General features: G+C 33.9%; 1 protein-coding gene across 7 annotated transcripts in view; it reads right to left on the minus strand.

The window, feature by feature from the left end:
• Suco (SUN domain containing ossification factor) overlaps positions 1 to 20,127 on the minus strand; it is a 57,443-nt gene that overhangs the window by 23,672 nt on the left and 13,644 nt on the right. For 3 of the 7 annotated variants that reach the window (XR_003843874.1, XM_029538634.1, XM_021197946.2), the window contains exons 4-15: positions 19,266 to 19,420; positions 17,460 to 17,588; positions 16,929 to 17,079; positions 13,535 to 13,658; positions 12,638 to 12,774; positions 12,111 to 12,178; positions 8,589 to 8,696; positions 7,148 to 7,253; positions 5,479 to 5,499; positions 5,220 to 5,275; positions 4,707 to 4,798; positions 3,497 to 3,562 (exon numbers count right to left, since the gene is read on the minus strand). Coding sequence is in view for 6 of the 7 variants with exons in the window: in XM_029538634.1 (XP_029394494.1) it covers positions 3,497 to 3,562; positions 4,707 to 4,798; positions 5,220 to 5,275; positions 5,479 to 5,499; positions 7,148 to 7,253; positions 8,589 to 8,696; positions 12,111 to 12,178; positions 12,638 to 12,774; positions 13,535 to 13,658; positions 16,929 to 17,079; positions 17,460 to 17,588; positions 19,266 to 19,420 (1,213 nt within the window). In the remaining variant the exon portion in view is untranslated. The remainder of the gene's footprint in view (positions 1 to 3,496; positions 3,563 to 4,706; positions 4,799 to 5,219; positions 5,276 to 5,478; positions 5,500 to 7,147; positions 7,254 to 8,588; positions 8,697 to 12,110; positions 12,179 to 12,637; positions 12,775 to 13,534; positions 13,659 to 16,928; positions 17,080 to 17,459; positions 17,589 to 19,265; positions 19,421 to 20,127) is intronic. The other 4 variants (XM_021197945.2, XM_021197944.2, XM_029538637.1 and 1 more) reach the window with 3 other exon arrangements.

Below are 20,127 nucleotides of genomic sequence, written 5' to 3' on the forward strand. Positions count from 1 at the left end.
AGTGAGTTCCAGGACAGCCAGGGCTATACAGAGAAACCCTGTCTCGAAAAACCAAAAAAAAAAAAAAAAAAAAAATTGAAAGATTTCTATTTTCTCAGTTCATTTAATGAAAAGAAACAATTTCCTTAAATTCATAGAACTTTTTTTTTTTTGAGACAAAGCAACTTTGTGAACAGTCTATTCTTACTGTTCTTCATGCACAGCCAAATGTGGGTCAGCTTATCACCACAGTCACTAAAACCCTAACGGGTAAAGTAGTAATGTCAACCACAACTCCACACTAGAGTAAATATTCCCTCATTTCTCTGAGTGGACAAAGTTACTCATCTCACATTACTCCTTTGGAATGAAAGACTCCTAGGGACCAAACATCTTTATGTTATGGTTGAATCTTTCAGTACAACGATGGCACTTTGGAAACAGAAAACAAAAGTTGTCTAGGATGCTGCGATGGAGATTTTGTCCATGTTTCAATATATCAAGATAAACCAACCAAAACACGGCCTCTTCTATGTGCTCTCAGCTCCCCCTGAATAATCATTTTTACTTTCTATTTGTAGGACCACATACTACATATATATTTTTCTAAAAATATGTTGATTTAAAAACTGCATTTTGTCTTAAACATGTAACTAAGAGAAAAGACAAACTTATAAGAATATCAAAGTAGATAGCCATCTGAAAAATCCACAAGACAAAATCCAAGTGAAATAGAAATGGTAGGGAGAATTCCTATTGAAAAAAAAAGATTCACATGTTTTAGTTCAAGAATCTAAGCAGGAGTCAGAAGTCTGAACAGGCACGCACACATGCTGCTGTAAGACAGATGTATCTCCTTCAGTGATAGTGAAATTACACAGGAACAAGTATGTCTAGGTACAGAGTATGTATGTATGCATTTATGTATGTATGTATGTATACATTCTAGCAATATATACTTCCTGTGAATACTAACTATAGGTTAAGCTATAAAACTCTAAAAAAAAAACTACTCTAAAAATCTACATAACTCTAACACCTGACATGAAAGCCAAAATGCTCCAAAACATACTTTTTGAGCACTAACGGTTCCACAAGTAGAAAATTGTAAATATGACCTCATAGGATAGATCACAAGTCAAAATTCAGACACACTAAAAATACAGTATATAATTATCTTCAAGCATACAAAGTCAATAAGTAAAATATAAAATAAAATTTAAACACACCTTCAAGCTATGTGTATACATTATGAAACAAGAGAATTTCACATTTAAACTTACATCTCATACTCAAGATGCCTCATTATGCATATGCAACTATTCTGAAATAAATACTGTCAAATACTTCTGGCTCCAAGAATATCAATTAAGAGATACTAAATATGTTCCCAATAGAAAAAGGGAAAAGAAGTTTTTATTAAGATTAAAATTACAAAAATTCTGTAGAGACTATGCACACAATTTTAAAAAGGGAAAAGTTTGTTTGGGTACACACCTCTAATCACTACACTTAGGAAGTAGAGGCAAGAGGGTAAGTCTGAAGCTACCTGACCTACACATATGTTTCAAACACCTAAAAAGTGGGAACAGAACAGTGCAGTAACAAAGTACCTGCCTAGCATATGAAAAGCCCTAGATCTGCTTTCCAGAACTAAAATGCTGGGTTCCAAAGGAGCCCAATCTGAAGCTCATTTTGAACTGCCAAATGTGGACATTCTATGTTCAAACACTGGTTATTTAGACTAATTCTATACACATTCCGTACATTATTAGTTATCCTATCTTAGAAAATGTGGCTAAGTCAGGTTCAAAAGCAACCATTAACTTTTCAGAAGACTATATAGGTCAGATCAGTAAACTTCATGACAGCAAAGTAATGCTTCCTTCTCACCACCTCTTGTTTTGAAACCTTAAGAGGTATTTCAATAAATAAGTAAATAAATAAATGGAAAAATGTATCATAAAAAAAGAGGTATATGTCATTTCAAAATCTATTTTCCATACTATCAAGTAACATCTCCCTGTCCCTATCATTTCACTATGCAAATTCTTTCAATATGCCCATCAAACCCCATAAAAGAAAAAAAAGAAGAAAAAAGTGTTAGCAAGAAACATATTTCTCAAGGTGAGAGACAAAAAAATATTGGGACTAGAGTAATCCTTTGTATATATTATACAAAAGTATATGGTCAGAGAAAAGACTACAAGTAGGGAAATGTCCTACACTGGCATGTAATTGTTTTAATGGCATCTACCAAGTAATCCCATAGGAAGAAAAAGTAAAATGCAGAATATTAATAGGACTTTCCCTTATCTAAATCTATAGTAAGAAACTACCTCCCTTTTGTGTCCTTTCTTTTCTGGTAACCATCAGAAGCTAAAGATATTTTAGTCTGAATCTAATTCCATGTATAAAAAGAAAAGAAAAAAGCGTTTCCTTAGAACTAGCTGAACGTCATTAAGAATAATAATTATACAACATACAAAAATACATACTTAGTAATAGCAAAATCCAGATACATAACATACAATCTCATCTTGTCCCACAGCACTATTTTCATATCAGCAATAAAAATAACAACAGGTCCTAACTGAAAGCATTGCTCATATTTAAAAAGCCAAAAATTAGCAAAAGGGGATTGGGTTGTAGCTGAGTGCTACAGTGCTTTCCTGACATATGAAAGAAAACAAAGTCAGTGAATATAAATGAAGTATAATGAACTAATAAGAAGTGAGCATTATTTAACGAGTTCTCCTCTAGCAGGTATTTTTAACACTCTTATTCTCATCCCTAGGAGGCTGCTAGAACCTTTAATTCTCCATGGAGAAGAAAAGAGATGGAGAAAAGAGACAATAAAAAGAAAGTGACTAAACTAAACATGCATATACATGTTGAGAGACAGTTTGTATTCACACGCTTATATGTCCTCTAGTTATTTAGTTATTAATCTCTAAATACAAAGAAAATGTTCTTAATTTTGTATTAACAGAAAAATAATGTTCCAGTTGGGCAGTGCTTTTCCAGAATTGCCTTTAGCCAGTCTACCCCTATATTCACACTAGTTTGGGAGAACAACAACTAAACCACCAAGTAGGTATCTTAGTCACCTTTTCATTTTCAACAGTGTATTGTATTGATACTGTTATTGGTGCATTCTGGAAACAGATTTGATATTTTACCGTTAAACAGAAAACTAGGCATATGCACAGATTACCAAGCCCTCATTCACAACGAATTTACTTGTGATGCCTCCTTAATTTTTCCCCAAGAAATTCATAGGCCTATCTTTACTGCAAAGAGATTATACCGTAAAATCTGATTCCATCCCATGCTTAGATTTCCCTCCTTTATACCAACTGTATTCCATTTCCACATAAGCACCTTTCAAAGCTAACACAGGTCAAGATTGGGAGCACAAGCATCCTAAACTATGCTATAACAAACAGCCTGTCAGAAAGAGAGCAAGAAAGACAGAGACTTTAGCAGCATAAATAGGAAACCCCCAAATACTCACTTGTAGCAGAACCAAGAAGATTTTTTGAAGATTTATCCTCCACAGTATTATAATCCAGGGGATAATCTGTTTTAAGAGAAGAAAACAATTTTTGATAAAAATTATTTCCAATAACAGCATTTAAAAGTTCCTTTATTTTTTCAGTTAACTGACATATAAAACATTGTATAGTAAACATTAACTATAAACCTAAAAGACATTTACATAAAGAGGTTCAGAAGCCTTACAGGTGTAAATCAAGGACAATATATTACCCAAGGAAATGAAAGGGTCTGCAACCCTATAGGTGAAACAACAATATGAACTAGTCAGTACCCCTAGAGCTCGTTTCTCTAGCTGCATATATAGCAGAAGATGGCCTAGTCAGCCATCGTTGGGAAGAGAGGCCCCTTGGTCTTGCCAACTTTATATGCCCCATACAGGGGAATGCCAGGGCCAAGAAGTGAGAGTGGGTGGGCAGGGGAGCAGGGTGGGGAGAGGGTATAGGGGACATTCGGGATAGCATTTGAAATGTAAATGAAGAAAATATCTAATAAGTTAAAAAAAAGACAATATATTAATGCTAACCAAAAATATTAAACTATACATTTTCCCAAACTTTAGCAGATATCTTTGTATTTTTGGTAGGAAAATGACAAAAAAAAAAACTTTAATTCTTAAAGTTATGGTTTATACCATTTTGATCAAATAAAGAAACCAGCATAAAACTTCCCCCCTCCCTTCAGACTCAAGGATCTTTTAAAAGACTCAGGTCTTCATGTACTTGCTCCAGGCTCAAGGCAAATCAATAGAATCAATATTTTTATCTTCTGAGTTTAACAGATTCTTGGACCCAAAATTGAGATATACTCATAATTTACAGCATTGGTATTACAAAAGAAGAGTTCCAGTTACAAAGAACTCACGAACAGGTTTGGGAAACAATTTAAGTTACAAAGCACTCACTCTAGAAAATACTTTTGGTTTTTTCGAGACAGGGTTTCTCTGTATATCCCTGGCTGTCCTGGAACTCACTTTGTAGACCAGGCTGGCCTCGAACTCAGAAATCCGCCTGCCTCTGCCTCCCAAGTGCTGGGATTAAAGAAAGGCATGTGCCATCACTGCCCGACGAAAATACATTTTAAAACATCTATGATTCACCCATTAATATTAGAGCATCAAAATTAATTAATCAATTAATTCCTGATAGTCACCTTTTTAAATCACTTACCATAGTCCTCATCAAATAGTTCCTGGCGTTCTGACTGATACTGCGAGTCAGCAATTTCTTCATATTCTTCTACCATGCTAGTACCGAAAACCCTAGTAACAATTTCATTACAGTACAAGTTACTAAGGCTCATCTCTTCATAATACATGAGCAAAAATGTCACATTAATTAGGGTAATGTTTTATGGGCCACTAGCTTTTGCCCTTCAAAATAATATTTCTCACATCTATTCATTCACTACTTCAATAAATACAATTAAAGAATTTAGAAATATAATGACTGATTTCCTATCAATCTGTGCTTCTATGCATTATCAACACAATAAAACAAAGTAAGCTAACAAGAACATAGAAAATAAAAGGTTTATGTTTCATTTCAGACTATCTTGACATTTTTTTCAAAACACATTCCACAGCAATAACTTCACATATGAGAAAATTCTCTCTTTAAAAACATTAAGGTTTTCTATATCCCTTGTAAGATAAGCAGCAGGAAATATTTGTTTTGTATTACCTTATTAGACTTAAAGGACAAAAGTGCTCTGATCCAAAATGTGATAGCAGCTCCACCTGAAAAACAGAAGCCTGTGAACCGGAAGCCGTGGGGCATCCTAAGGTGAACACCCTCAGGCTTCTCAGTACAGCGTTTCTAAAAACACAATCACTGCCCCCAAAATCAGTACTTATAAAGCATTGGGACTGCTTTTTATCTTTGAAATGCATTAATAGGTCATGGTCTGTTATTCAATATTGCAAAAGAGAAGGTTGCTAACCTTTATGTACTTGATGAACATCTGAAGCAGGAGAAAGGAAAAGAAAAAGGAATCAGTTGCAAAGTCTGGATCAGGTGCTGTCAGTAACAAAGTATCGCAACCCACATGTACGCAGTGCAGAAGCAACTCGCTAGAGCGCAGGGAACCTTGTAGCACTCCGAATTCTTTGCAGGTCCAAAAGCCCTAATTTCCAATTTTTACCATAACAACTGAAAAGCACAACCTAAATACATGTAATAGATTAGCTTTAAGCTAATAAAGTAGAATAATCTTTAAATGCAGTTGCTTTCCATCTGTTAAATAAAAAAGGATTCCTAACTGATGGTTTCTAGAAACCATGTCTTAAGTATTACTGCCATGTATAAAGATAAATGTATATATTAATAAACAAATTAATTTATTAAGTTTTTCTTGTGGTTTTAAAACATTATATCCAATGTGTTTCAGGGAAGGCATAAATTCTGGTATTCTATTATTTCAAATATAACTAATACACCTGAAAGATGCTTTACTTATAAAATGCAAGTTTTAAAAAGTAACTTGTATATTTGTATTTAGTTACTTTAGGTGAACAGATACCCAGGTAAGAATTTGCATGCATATATAGCATTCATTACTATAAGCAAGTGGCTTTTAGACATGTCTATACTAAAGAGGGTTTTTCAAAAAAAAAAAAAAAAAAAGGCAGTTCATAAACATTCTATGGTTTCTGTTCACAAAGCAAACGAGCAGGAGCTTTATGTGGCAGTTTTACACTAAGAATGCCAACTGCATTTTCAATATAGAATCTAGAACTTCCATACTGAAATTAGGAATACTACAAGTTTACCCATTTGTAGAAATCAATTTAATTCATGCTTTAAAAAGAGAGAGTAAAATCCCAGAAGACAAAATCAAGTAGGTATAAGTTCTTACAACTTAAAGAAAGCACAGAAATTAGAAGTTCTGCAATTTCAAAAGGTCTTATTATTGACAGCATGGTACTTTAAGATGTGTTCATTATTTTCTATTAAAGAAAACAGGTTCAGGAAAGAGGCACAGAAACTTCCATAGATTATTTAAATTCAACTCGAGATAGTTGGTAAAGTAAGCAATGGAAATATTTAAAGTGTCTAATATTTTATCTGAAACTGCTAAATGGGCCTGTTTCATTTAATTATAAAAAGGGAAAGCTATAATAAAAATAAATCAATAATCTAGGAATAAGATTTTAACAAATCAAAAAAAAAATCACACCTACTTAAAAGATTTCAATGGCAACAGTGTTTAAAGTTTCAGAATAGAACACAATACCAGGTGGATGACAATTTACAGTCTAAGGCATGCTGAGCATGGTACTGCATGACTGAACTTCACACACAGAGGCACCAGCACCTGGTGAGTTAGGCCAGGGTGGGCTACATGAGGCTCTGCCTCAACAACAACAACAAAAAAAGCAAAACTCAAAAACAAGACTTATAACTTGGTGTTTGTTAAAATAGTTTGGTCTAGATTACCAAGAATATAAAAATGCCAGAACAACAGTTGTCTATAAAATAAAATAGCCCAGTAAGAAATATTTAATTAGTGTTATGCTAGGACTCTTAAGTTTCTCTAATTCCTAAGTGAGTAGGGTAGATAACTAGAATAGTTTCATTACAGAACATAGTCCTATATGTATAAAGATTACCTTCACGTATTTTGCATACATCTGTTCATCCAGGGGAAAACTTTGGACATTCCGCTCATCTCTACCATGGAAAGTACCCAGCTTAATCCATTTATTTGTGGGATATCTAAAAATGTAAAAATAAATGTATCATGTACAGTTTTTCTTCTCATTTAAATAAGACAGGCCTTGAGTTCCACTTCACTGGGAAAGAGTTACTTGAAAAATCACATTAACAAACAGAAGACTGGGAAAAAGAAAAGCAGGAGCAAGGATTTAGGCAAAAAAAGTAACCCATGAGACACCGGGAGACTGTTATACACAAGCAGTGAGGGGAAGGTGATGAGGAAAGGCATGAATACAGCACTAGTAGAAAGCAGGTTAGAAAACACATTACCATATTTAAATAGACATCTTCCATAGCTAATTCCTTAAAAGGAAATTTAGGATTCAACTTCAAACCTGTTATTGTTTGTAATACTTAAAGAGCCCAAATTAATGAGTTATCCCTTCTCTTTAAAAAACATGAATACTTTAATTTTCAGTGCCATATATTACCATCTAACATTGTTCAATATTAGGGGGATATTCTGGAAAAAAAGGTTAGTATCAAAATAGTAGATGGAATTCTCAATACATTTTGAGAACTGGTTTCAAAAGCCATATAGATATGAAGATGACTCTGAGGGAGAGGAAGACCACTGAAAGACCACTGGAATTGCCATCAATTGACAGCAGCACAGGGAAGTCACAGCATCCTCTAGGACACACTAAACAACATCCTCTAGGACACACTCATATAAAAGTAAACACCTCCATTGTGGAATAAAATTAAATTATAATTAAAATTGCTATGCTTTAGGCAAAATATTTCCAGGATACAAGAAATAAAAAGATACTCATTTTAGTAGAATAAAAGATTAAAAAGGAAAAGCTGAAAAGAATATTATTAAAATGCTAAGAATGATAAATTTAGGGTTGCCAAGAAAAGAATATGGTTGATTTTCTTTCTGACTTCCTTATTTACTTTTTCCATAATCATGCAAGTAAAAAGTTTTTTAAATGCTTCACCAAAAACATAGTGATATAAAATGAAGCACTTACATAATATATGCATATTTTTAATACATTTAAAAGAACTCTCAGGAACCACAAGCATAATGATTAAAATAACTGTGAAGTCACATAATTCTAGATTGGAATCTTGTTTCTCCCCAATACTAAACCATGTGACTTATATAAGCTAATCCTGTTTCTTCAGTTTATAAGGGAATAACATAGCATACTTGTGATTTTTAAGTATTACAAGAGCTAAGTGATTAGCAAAAGCCTATAATTCAAATGCTATCACAAACTGCTATTATAAACTAAAATGATAGAAGACAACAGATTGGCATGTGAGCTTAATTTTTACTCCGAAATTCTATCATGGGCTTTATAGAAAAGAGTTTTAAGAATTTACCTGTCACTGATAGAAACCAGAAAGTCTTTGGGAGTAGAAGAAAATAATTCATAATTTGCAATATCAAATTGTTTCACTTGAATTGGCTCACAAAGTTCAATAACAAACCTTCAAAAAGAAAATAAGACAATTATTTATATAAGCTAACCAAAGCAGTTCATATTAAAACATCTGTATAAATTAGACATTTAAAAATTACCAAAATGTAACAGGAGTAGTGTTTGCAATCTAATATATCCACTGATAAAACGCCTTGATGGGGACAAGCATCACCCAGTGAGAATTAAGAACATTGATGTTTGCTCCTATGATGTTCTTTTCTATTAATGAAATGGTCTTACTAAAAGCATCCTGTGATGTTATATACTGATAAGAATCTTTATACATAGCTACTATAAAATATCTCTTTAAAATTATCTGATGGCAACAACTGTCCCAAATAACCACCCCTGTATTAACATTTTGCAAAGGTTACTAAGAAAAAGCAAAAATGTCAATTTAAATATTTATCCAAAAGGATTAAAAATTGTCTTTCCAGATAATGAAACAACTAATGCCCTTTAAGATTAGGGTCCATGGTTCAATTCCTATCACTTAAAGACAAAAAAAAGAGAGAAAGGGAGGGAGGGAGGGAGGGAGGGAGGGAGGGAGGGAGGAAGGAAGGAAAAGAAAATTATGTGCGAGCCCTACTAGTGGTAAGATGTTGTCACATTATGACCACTTAGGAAAAAAGTATCATAATAATAGTATGTTACACAAAAACTGCATATAACATCACATTTATGAAAAAAGAAACTCATGGATAACATTCCAATCTGTTTTAAATAATTTTTTCATCAAATGTAATTTAATTTTCATTCATTCATTCATTCAGTGTGCATATGTGTGTGGCAGTTCAAAGGCAACTTGCAGGAAGGAGAGGTAGGTCTCCCCTTTCACTATGTTGAGTCTGAACTCAGGTCATCATGCTTGACAAGTGCTTTCTTGAAATGCTGAGTGATACTGCCAGAGCTGAATGAAATCAAAGACATAAAAGTAACTGCCTAATTTTGGAGAAAAACAGAACTAAGTTCCAGAAAAAGGTAAAACAAACGAACGAACAATCAGGCTTCAGAGAAAGGTGAAGCAGAGATCCCAGGAACGTTTATCGAATGCTTACTCTGGCTCAGATACTTCAGTACATCTGTCCTCACACCAAACTGCAAAGGATTTTGTCTCTACAGAATCACTTTACAGATAGTAATTGAGTATTTCACATTTTTTTCTTCTTTTAATAATAGAACCTTCTAAGCTGTAGCTACAATATGGCTTTCTATCACAGACTTTGTTTTACGGCTTTAGATAATGGGTTGTAACCACAACTGTCAACTATAACTTTCAGGTTAACTCCAGTTCTGGGAGATCTAATGCCTCTTCTGGCCTTACTTAGGACACCTAATACATATGTGGTACAAAGACATAAATGCAGGCAAAACACCACTAAGACATCAAAAACGTAAAAATAATAATAAAGGTGCAAAGTTAGCAGCACTGTCTTTAAAATACATGAGTTGAAAATGTCATTCTTTTATTTGACAATTTTCAAGGATGAATCACCATGTTAATAAAAAGGTAAAATGTGATAAGGAGAATTAGAAATTTTTGAAGTATTATTTTATAGGAACACTATATAGAATTCCCACACAGAGAAGCCACTTGGTTTCTTAATTATCAATAAAAAATACAAGGAGGTAGATGTCTCTCTCTGCATTACATATATATAAATACATATAAATGTATAAGTCAAATGCACCTCTTTATATAACAGTTTGAAAGAGGTGCTTACAATAGTAATAAAAAAAACTGCTGAGGAATACATTTCAGAAAAGATACATGGAAAAAGGTTAAGTATGTTAAACAAAAAGGATGAACCTTATTTTACTGGGAATAAAACTCAGTATCTGTCATTTAAAGATTCAAAACATTCTCAAATAAAATCTCCATATGAAAATCAGGAATGAAACAAGAAAAGTCTAAAAACAATAGTAATCAATCAGAGGTACCAAAATAAAAAATAAAAAAATCACAAGTCCTAATGTACAAAAATTTGCCCTACTAGATATGAAGATCTGTAAGACTAAATTGTGGAAACCAAACCTGGGTTTTCTGAAAATACAGTAAGCACTCCTAACCTCTGAGCTAGGTCGCTAGCTCCCTCAACTGGCTTTTAAACATGAACTTTTGAACAATAAAACAGTGTAATAAAAATGTATTAACTCCCCCATAAATTGTTCCTATCTTCAGTATTCATAAAGCAGTGAAACCAAAGTAAGAGAGTATTTCTTAGATGTCTTTCTCTTCTATATTCGTAATTACTGAGTGCTGTCATTTTTTACCTGTTTAAATCTCTTTCAGATATATTCCTCTCTTCCATACTCAAACTGAAATTATTTAGCTCAAGGTTATGATTTCAGACTGAAGCTATGACAATAGTCTTCCACCTCATTTCTCTGCTGCAACTGAAATTTCTTGTAGAGGTCATTCTTTGAAGATAAGCTTTCTTGAAATGCTAATGAGATAATGTCATGTCTTTTTAAATGTTAGCCTACCTGTCTTTAAAACAAAACTTGCAAACTGTAAAACTGTTAGGCAAGTTTGAGGACAACTATTTAGATCCCCAGCACCAAGGTAAAAGCTGAGTGAGGGTAACAGCTGCCAGTGACCCCAGAAAACTCCTGGAGCAAGCCAGCTAACTAGACTAGGGGGATCAGCAAACTCTGGGCTCAGTTGAGAGACCCTGCCTCAACATGGAAAGTGAAGAGTGATCAAAGAAGATACATCAGGCCTCCATCCACAAAAGCAAACATGTACTCCCACATACAAGCACATCATGCAAATGTGTGTATGTGTGTGTGTAGAGGGAGGGAGGGAGGGAGGGAGGGAGGGGGGGAGAGAGAGAGAGAGAGAGAGAGGGAGAGAGAGAGAGAGAGAGAGAGAGGGAGGGAGGGAGGGAGGGAGGGAGGGAGAGAGAGAGAGAGAGAGAGAGAGAGAGAGAGAGAGAGAGAGGCAGAGGCAAGCACACTGTCAAGCTGAGTATATACAGTACCAAATGGTCTGACTGTAGCTAGACAGCTAGATTAATGCTCCAACCTCATCATCTCACCACTCTACCTTCTTGTCACAACTAAACTGCCTCTACATAATCATCCAGAAGAAATATGGTCCTATTAAAACGCGGTGACTCCATCATCTGCTAATTCCTATGTGCCCTTTAACCTTTAAGATTCAGCCCAGAAACGACCTCTTTTAAGAATTCTCCTTTTTATTCTCTTTGTAGACAACCTGTCCAACAGTACTTCTGACCAGACCTGTCACTACTAACATTTCTATCTCCTTAAAAGAAAAGGCATCTTGTTCTTAATTTGGGAGTAATATCAATATTGATCAATCATAAATGCTTATTAAATTACACAGATATATCAATCTTACCCCAATAAAGATGTTCATGTATAAAATATATTTTGTAAATTTTTATTTACTTACCAAATTTTAGTGCTGCAAGGATTCAGCATATAAAGGTCCATATTTTCTATAAGAATAGCAGATGTGCTCTATTTCAAGAGGCAAAGAAAATAAAGAGAAGCAGTTTAAAAATATTTCAATTCTAAAATTTTGTGGAATTCCTGTTCTTTGACTTTTAAAATGAGCCTAAGATAGACTACACATGGGGAAAAAATAAACTAAATAATTAAAATTTACCAGTTAAGGCTACAGCATTAAACTAGCATTATATCAATTTGTCCTATTAACACTTACAATGCCATTATAAAGGAAAATAACTTTCCATGAGCTATTTTTAAAGTTCCATAGATTAAATGATTTTTAAAGCTGTAATGTGATCAATGTAACAAAAATTTGACATTATAAAATGTTTAAAAGCATAATCTCATATTAATTAATAAAGTTAAAAAATAATTTACATTGTAACAGTTACTGTCAACCACTGTCTGCTTTTAATAAAGTCACTAGTTTCTTATATTTTCTTTAAAAAAATAAAAAAATAAAAGTACCTTGGCTTCCGGATTAGCTGCCAAAATTTTGGCACCACACTCCACAGAGGCATAATTATTTCTATTTTTCTGGACCTTTTTTGTGGCATGTGGACCTCCATTAGAAGACGGATGCAATGAGTGACCTGTAGACAAACCTTATTATGAACATATATATGATGATTATGATTGAAAGTGCATCCTTGGCCCCTAGCAACACAATCATCTCAAAAGTAACAGGCACTTTACAGAAAGGAATAGGTTTTAATTCCTAAAAACATAGCTTTAAAATACACGAGAAATCCAAGCCAGACATGTTGGCACATGCTCATAATCCCAGCATTTGAGATGCCACACAAAGAGGATTGGCATGAGTTTGAAGCCAACCAGTATTCACAGTTACATCAAGGCCAACAAAAGTTACATACTATCTCAAAACTAACAAACTAGAAGTTCAAAATGTTTTAAAACACCTGGAATAAAAATTCACATTTCCTAAGGTACGTCTAATAACAGAACAAAAAGATTTACCATGAGAGTACAGCCTTGTTGGTTTATGTTTTATTATTTCTTCTTTGAATCCCAACATCAAGAATTCTTATCTCAGAATTATTATGCAAAAGATTTAAAGCTTTCTGACTGACCTTTCCATGTCCAAGACTTTCCCCATATATTGGGAGTGATATTATTACTCTTTCTTATTTTATTATCAGTAGATAACTTCTAACAATAGATTTTAATTAAAATTAAAACTGTATCCCACCAGTAAATGGCAGTGTAATCAGCAGCAATGTGGTAAATCTCTGATCAAGTTTTTAGAAAGGTTGTTTTATAATTAGAAAGAGAAAACACATATTTAAACCACCCCCCAAAAAATATTTTTTTAAAAAAATTGAAAGAATCCCAATGCTTTCTTACTTTTTTCTTTTTCTACTTCCATAACTTTCTTCTTCCACTCATCAAATGTTGGTATATCTTCTGGATCTTTAGGACTTGTGACAGCTGTAGGGTCAGTTTCTCCTGGTTTTGTATAATCAGAGCTCTGAAAGAAATGCACCCCCCAAAAAAATTAATACTGAAGGTGAGCACACATTCTTCTTTAGCACCAAATAAAAATTTAATTTTATAATGAATACTATTTAAAATGAAATACTGATCTATTTAAAAATTCAAGTTAACATAAAAACTTTAAATACCACAAAATTATGTTAGTAATATAAACATAACTTATTTTAAAAACAAAACAAACAGAATTCTATATCTTAAATTGACTACTCAGAGAAAAAGTGTGTGTACACTTACAGTACAACCACCTTAAATATACTTACTTATTAAAATAGTAATTTTAGATGTAGCATATTGCTTTTAAAAAAATCAGTAACAAGTATCATATGCATAAAAGTTTTAAAGTAGATATTTAAAATGTTATTTTAAAAGCCCCAAGACCTTATGCTTTAAAAGCATACAGAAATTGTGTTACATGCTAGCAAAAGAATTTACAAAAGAAGAAAAAAAATGGATGTATGGACTGCACTTTTAAAACTTTGGTGCACTTGTTATACAAAATTTAAAAATAAAATGAAGACAGTAAGCTGGGTGAAACAAGCCTTGAGTGTATTCAACTAACAAACGAGTGAGTGTAAAAATTAACTGAAAATTAATAGCAGCAAAAGGAGTAGAAGCAATACATTTAACAAAAAATAAAATGCAGTCATAAAATGCTCACAAGAAACTATGACAATCAGAGATATAAATAATACCAATTTGATGGTGGTTATAGTGTGATAGTCTGGGCAAAGTGTTACGTATCTAATGCAGCATGGGGATTCTATCAGATTGCTGAAGGAGTCTTAAAATACAGTATTAACGGGGCTGGAGAGATGGCTCAGCGGTTAAGAGCACTGACTGCTCTTCTGAAGGTCCTGATTTCAAATCCCAGCAACCACATGGTTGTTCACAACCATGGATAATGAAATCTGACACCCTCTTCTGTAGTTTCTAAATACAGCTAGAGTGTACATACATAAAACAATAAATAAATTTTTAAAAAAGTTGGGCAGTGGTGGGGCATTAATCCTAGCACTTGGGAGGCAGAGGCAGGTGGATCTCTGAGTTCGAGGCCAGCCTGGTCTACAGAGTGAGTTCCAGGTCAGCTAGGACTACAGAGAGAAACCCTGTCTTGAAAAACCAAAAAAAAAAAAAAAAAAAAGTATTAGCAAGATGTACATACCTACTAATTCCTTACCATGTACAATGTCAGTAAAAATGTGTATAATTGCATACTACAGCACTACTTCTAATATCGGGTAATCAGAAAAATGAATATCCCTCAAATGAATAATTGTAAGAGAATAACTATATCAAGCGCTAACAAGACAAATAAAAAGCTAAATGAACCACCAACTAAAGAGTACACAAGGCGGGACTCATGGCTCTAGCTATGCAGCAGAGGATGGCCTAGTCGGTCATCAATGGGAGGAGAGGCCCTTGGTCCTGTGAAGGCTCTATGTTCCATTGCCAGTGTAGGGGAATGCCAGGGCCAGGAAGTGGGAGTGGGTGGGTGGGTGGGTGGGTTGATGAGCAGGGGGAGGAAGGAGAGGGAGGGGGTTTTTGGAAGAGAAGCCAGGAAAGGGGATAACATTTGAAATGTAAATAAAGAAAATATCTAATATCATTTAATAATAATAAAAAAAAAAGCTACATGAAGGCATGGATGTCATCACAGACTGTCCTGAAATGAACATTTTTAAAATCACCAAATGCATGATAGCATTATCTGAAGAGGAGCTGTAACTAGCTACACTATTTTTTTCTTAAGCAGAATAATTTACTTACCTATTCATTTCATGGTTCAACTATCTGTACATTACAAAAACAAAACAAAACTAAATCTTTTAAATAATGGATGCTGCAAAGATCTACTTGTATTAGAAAGCAAACTGGTTTACATGAACTTAACTAGGCAGAATTATTCTGAACTGGATACTCATGTGTTATTTCTGACAACCTTTTTGGGATATTAATTTGTTCAGGAAGTAATTACAGTTTTAATTGAAATTTCATTTTTCTACCTATTAGCACAGGCTCACAGTCTAAGGCCTTGGGTACTGTAGTTGGTTAACAGTTGAGAACAAGTAAATTTAAGACAAAGCTGGCTGCCAAAGGAGACATGCTTTAATGCTTGCCTACTTTTACTTATGAGTGTGATATCTGACAACTGAACCTTAACAGCTCTTCATCTGGTTCCGCTGGGGAAATTAAAATAAGTTCTTCTATAATACCAGACTACAAAACACTGAGTTCCTGTGTTTCTAGGAAGCTCACAGACACACAAAGTTAGTCCTATGAATATATAAAGCTCTGTAATATAAGTTAGGAAGGTCATGTGAAAATTCATTAAAAAGAACGGAACATCTCAAACTAAAAGGAATATAAAAGGAATAAATAAAAAGGTGTGCTTGGCGTTTTACATTACTCTTTCATTCTATTTATTTTGCTTTCAAGTTGATAAAAAACATCTTTCACTTAGTTATTTCTTACCAGAGGGGGATCCTAAATTGCTGGGTAAACGGTTCCTTGGAATTTTTTTTTTTTTTTACCAAGCTCTTCACAAAGAATAAAGACAACTGCTTCACTATAATAAAGTCCATCTTTATTGTAAGAATAGTTTCAAGACAGTAGTCTAGCATTCAGTTGTACCTTGCATGTAAGTAAAGAAACCAAAACTGTGCCCTTAAAATCTTCTAGCTGAGCAGCATGTATTTTTTCTCACTGAATTAAATAATATTCTTCAATTTATGGTTGTAGCATCTATATAGATCAAAAACACCGCTTAAGCAGGATTTTACTTATATTGTCCCAAAGAGCTGATGGTGGGCAGAAAGTCATGTAATTATATATAAAACCCCAGAGAATCCATTCCAGAACACCTTTATACATAAACACTAGTCAAAATATCATGAAGTGACTACCTGCTATACATAGACGCAGAGTTCAGTTTTATGACTAATGCCCCTAATTTTATAAGAAATATGTTTAGCAATTTTTTTTCAAGATTGCACTACTAGGGCTGGAGAGATGGCTCAGTGGGTAAGAGCACCCGAGTGCTCTTCCAAAGGTCTGGAGTTCAAATCCCAGCAACCACATGGTGGCTCATAACCATCCGTAACAAGATCTGACGCCCTCTTCTGGAGTGTATGAAGACAGCTACAGTGTACTTACATATAATAAATCTTAAAAAAAAAAAAAAAAGATTGCACTACTAAAGTAAGTTACATAACAGAACACTAGCCAGCCAAAGTCACACACTAACCTCATTTTTTAAAGTATCTGAAGTGTTCAATGCAGACTTTGGATCACCACTGTCTTGTTCACTCACTGAAACTTTTGATTCAAATTCTGATTTTGTTACTTTTTCTTTGCCGTGTGAAGATGACACATTCTCTATATGCTGGCCAACAAGGCTATATGAAAGCAAAAGATATATTAAACATATTTTAGCTGGATAGCAAATTTTCATACAATATGATTACCACACACAAGAACACCTAAAGAGAAGCACAAAGAGATAAAATTCCAGTAATAAAAGTGCAATGAAGCTTGCACCAAACAACTTTTTAAAAAAATTACATTGTGTTTATTACAGAATCTTATTAATCTGATGTGGTAGTGCAGGTCTGTAATCCCAGCATTTGGAAGGCTGAGGCAGGAGGAGCCTATGATTGAGGCAAGCCTGGATTACCCATAAAGTTCCATGTTAGCCTGGGTGGTCTACACAAAAAGACACTATCATAATAATAATAATAAAAAAAGAACCACAGTTAAAAGAACTATTGATACCCACCTCTCTGGTGAACTGACAAAAGCAGGTTGTTCCACTGCATCAGGAGCCTCCCCAGCATCACAGTCAGCTTCAGGCTGCTCCACTTCACCCGGCTTGGCTATAGATAAAGTACCAGATTTTTCTACTTCACTAAATGAGGAAAGAAAAAATGATAATCCAGTGATTTAATAGATTTAACATACATTTAAATTCTAATAACAATGTTGATTCATAACCTAAGCCCAAGAAAGAATGTTTGATGATCTACAGAATGTTTTCAAGAATTATTTTTAAATGGGGCACAATGGCACATGCTTTTAATCCCAGTATCTAAGAGGGCAAACAGGAGGACTGAGAAGTCAAGGCCAGCCTGAGCTATTTACTTTAAACCATGAACAATCAACTGTTGACTGATCTATGGGTGTTCCTTTGCCTAAAACACTACAGAATTTTATAAAACAGAATATTAAATGAATATTTTGCCTGATAAAAATAAAAACTTTTTTTTCTAAGTATATCTCCCTAATATTTGATTTCTGCAGCTATTGAATCAATACTGTTGGAATTAGCAAAATCTATCAATTATTTCGAACTATTTCAGTGACACTTTACTGCACTTTTACAATTTTACTATTAAAAATTTGCCAATATTTCAATATTTTCCTTCCCTTACTTATAATTTTCCAATCAATTTTTTAAATTTTACTTTTTTACTTATTCACTTTACATCCCACTCACTGCTCCCCTCTCAGTCACTCCCTCCCACAATCTTTCCCCCTTCCTCCTTCCCAATTCCCTTCTCCTCTGAGCAGCAGGGGTCCCCCTTGAGTAACCCCTCCAACCTGGCCCTTCAAGTCTCTGCAAGTCCCTAGGTACTTCTCTTCTCCTGCTGAGGCCAGACCAGACAGCCCAGCTCGTAGAACATATTCCATGTACAGGTAACAGCTTTTAGGACAGCCCCTAATCCCAGTTTTTCAGGATTTTTTTTTAATTTAATTTTTTTCCAATCAATAATTTTTAATAAAATGGGAGAAGAACATACTGTTCAGATAAATAGTATTCTGATCTTAATTAGTTTCTGAAATACTATCTAGACTTTTTTCCAACATGCTTTCTGTTCCCTTTTCCTTAACTGAGCAACATTCTCAAATGATACCATCTTTGTGCAAAACTCCATCAGCCCAGTCTCTTACATTCTGGAGGAATACAGATATTCAGAACCTGACTGCATTGCAGTAAAAAGATTTTTAAAAGTGGCAATAAAGCAGCACTTATTCTTACTGAGTCAATTACTCTGTTACCTTCTTACTATTATTAATCCTCACAATAAAGTAAATAATGAGTATTAAGAGAGGGTTTTGACTTTGCTCTCTGTGTTACAACTTACGGAACTCAGAAGCACAGAAGTGAGAGAACTAAGGATAATGTAAGCTTAAGTATTCCAAATGTTATTAAATTACAAAAAGGTAGCTAGTCACACAAAAACATGACTATTACTAGAATGCTAGTAACACTTGATGGAAATAAATTGACATTTGATTTTTGAATAACTATATAGATCATTATTTTTTAATGTATAATTTCTCCTAAGTAGAACCTATGCAATGAAAAAATTCATGGCTAGGCTATAATCTATTCTATTCATCTATTGAGCTGAATAAATAAGCTCACTATTAAGATTATAGTCAACATACACAAATAAGACATTGATACAATAAATTATAATTGCTATCCAGCCCAAATATAGTAAGGTGTTTTATTAAGAAATGTTTCTAATTTGCTGTGTTTGCTCCTACTCCCACTCCATCCTCCTTCATAATGACTTACTCAAGCTTTAAGACTGGAGTAGTTTCTGAGGTAGATGAACTGGAACTATTTTCGATGTTTTCACTGCCTAAAACCACACTGGAAGACTCTTCATGCAAATCAACTGTAGGGAGTGCTTCAACCACAGGTAGGCTTAACTTCGTTGTTTCCAAATCCTGTTTTTCAAAAAGGTCATATTAAATGTTAAGATTAATAATTACTTCTTCTGATGGGCAGAAGTTCATAGAAAGCTGAAAAATGTCTATATGATGTTCATAATCTAAGAGTATTTAGTCCAATGGTAAAGTGCTTAATATACATAGACCGCAACCCTAGGTTTAATTCTCTAGCAATAAAGAAAGAAAATTACTTAAATGAAATACTTTTACACACACACACACACACACACACACACAAAAATCCTTTCTTCCATCATTATTACCCTTAGAATTTTATTTCATATTCTAATACAGAACCTGCACATTTTTCATACATTAGCAGACACAGTTGTATCAGGTCCTATAAGTAATTCCATTTCTATTTAATACTGTACTGTTAGTAACTAAGGAAGCCTATGTAAATACATAAAATAGTATGATACAGTTCTTTTATCTTTAAACAGTTTATGAAAAAGTGTGCATCAACAAGTAACAATATAAGATATGTACAAGAATTAGAACACAATAAAGAATTTGCTTTTCTTCCAATCCTAAATGTTCTAGGTCATTCACCCCTTAGAAATCGACTGAACGCCTACTCAGATCTGAAAACCTTTATCAGCTCCATTGATACTAGAATTTGCCTGCTCCTTTCCATTCTGTTTCCACTATTCTCTTTTCAATATCATCACAGCATCCGTAACAGTCAACTGGCACTATATATC

The sequence above is a fragment of the Mus pahari genome, chromosome 5 (assembly GCF_900095145.1).
Source record: "Mus pahari chromosome 5, PAHARI_EIJ_v1.1, whole genome shotgun sequence".
Classification (NCBI taxonomy): Eukaryota; Metazoa; Chordata; class Mammalia; order Rodentia; family Muridae; genus Mus; species Mus pahari.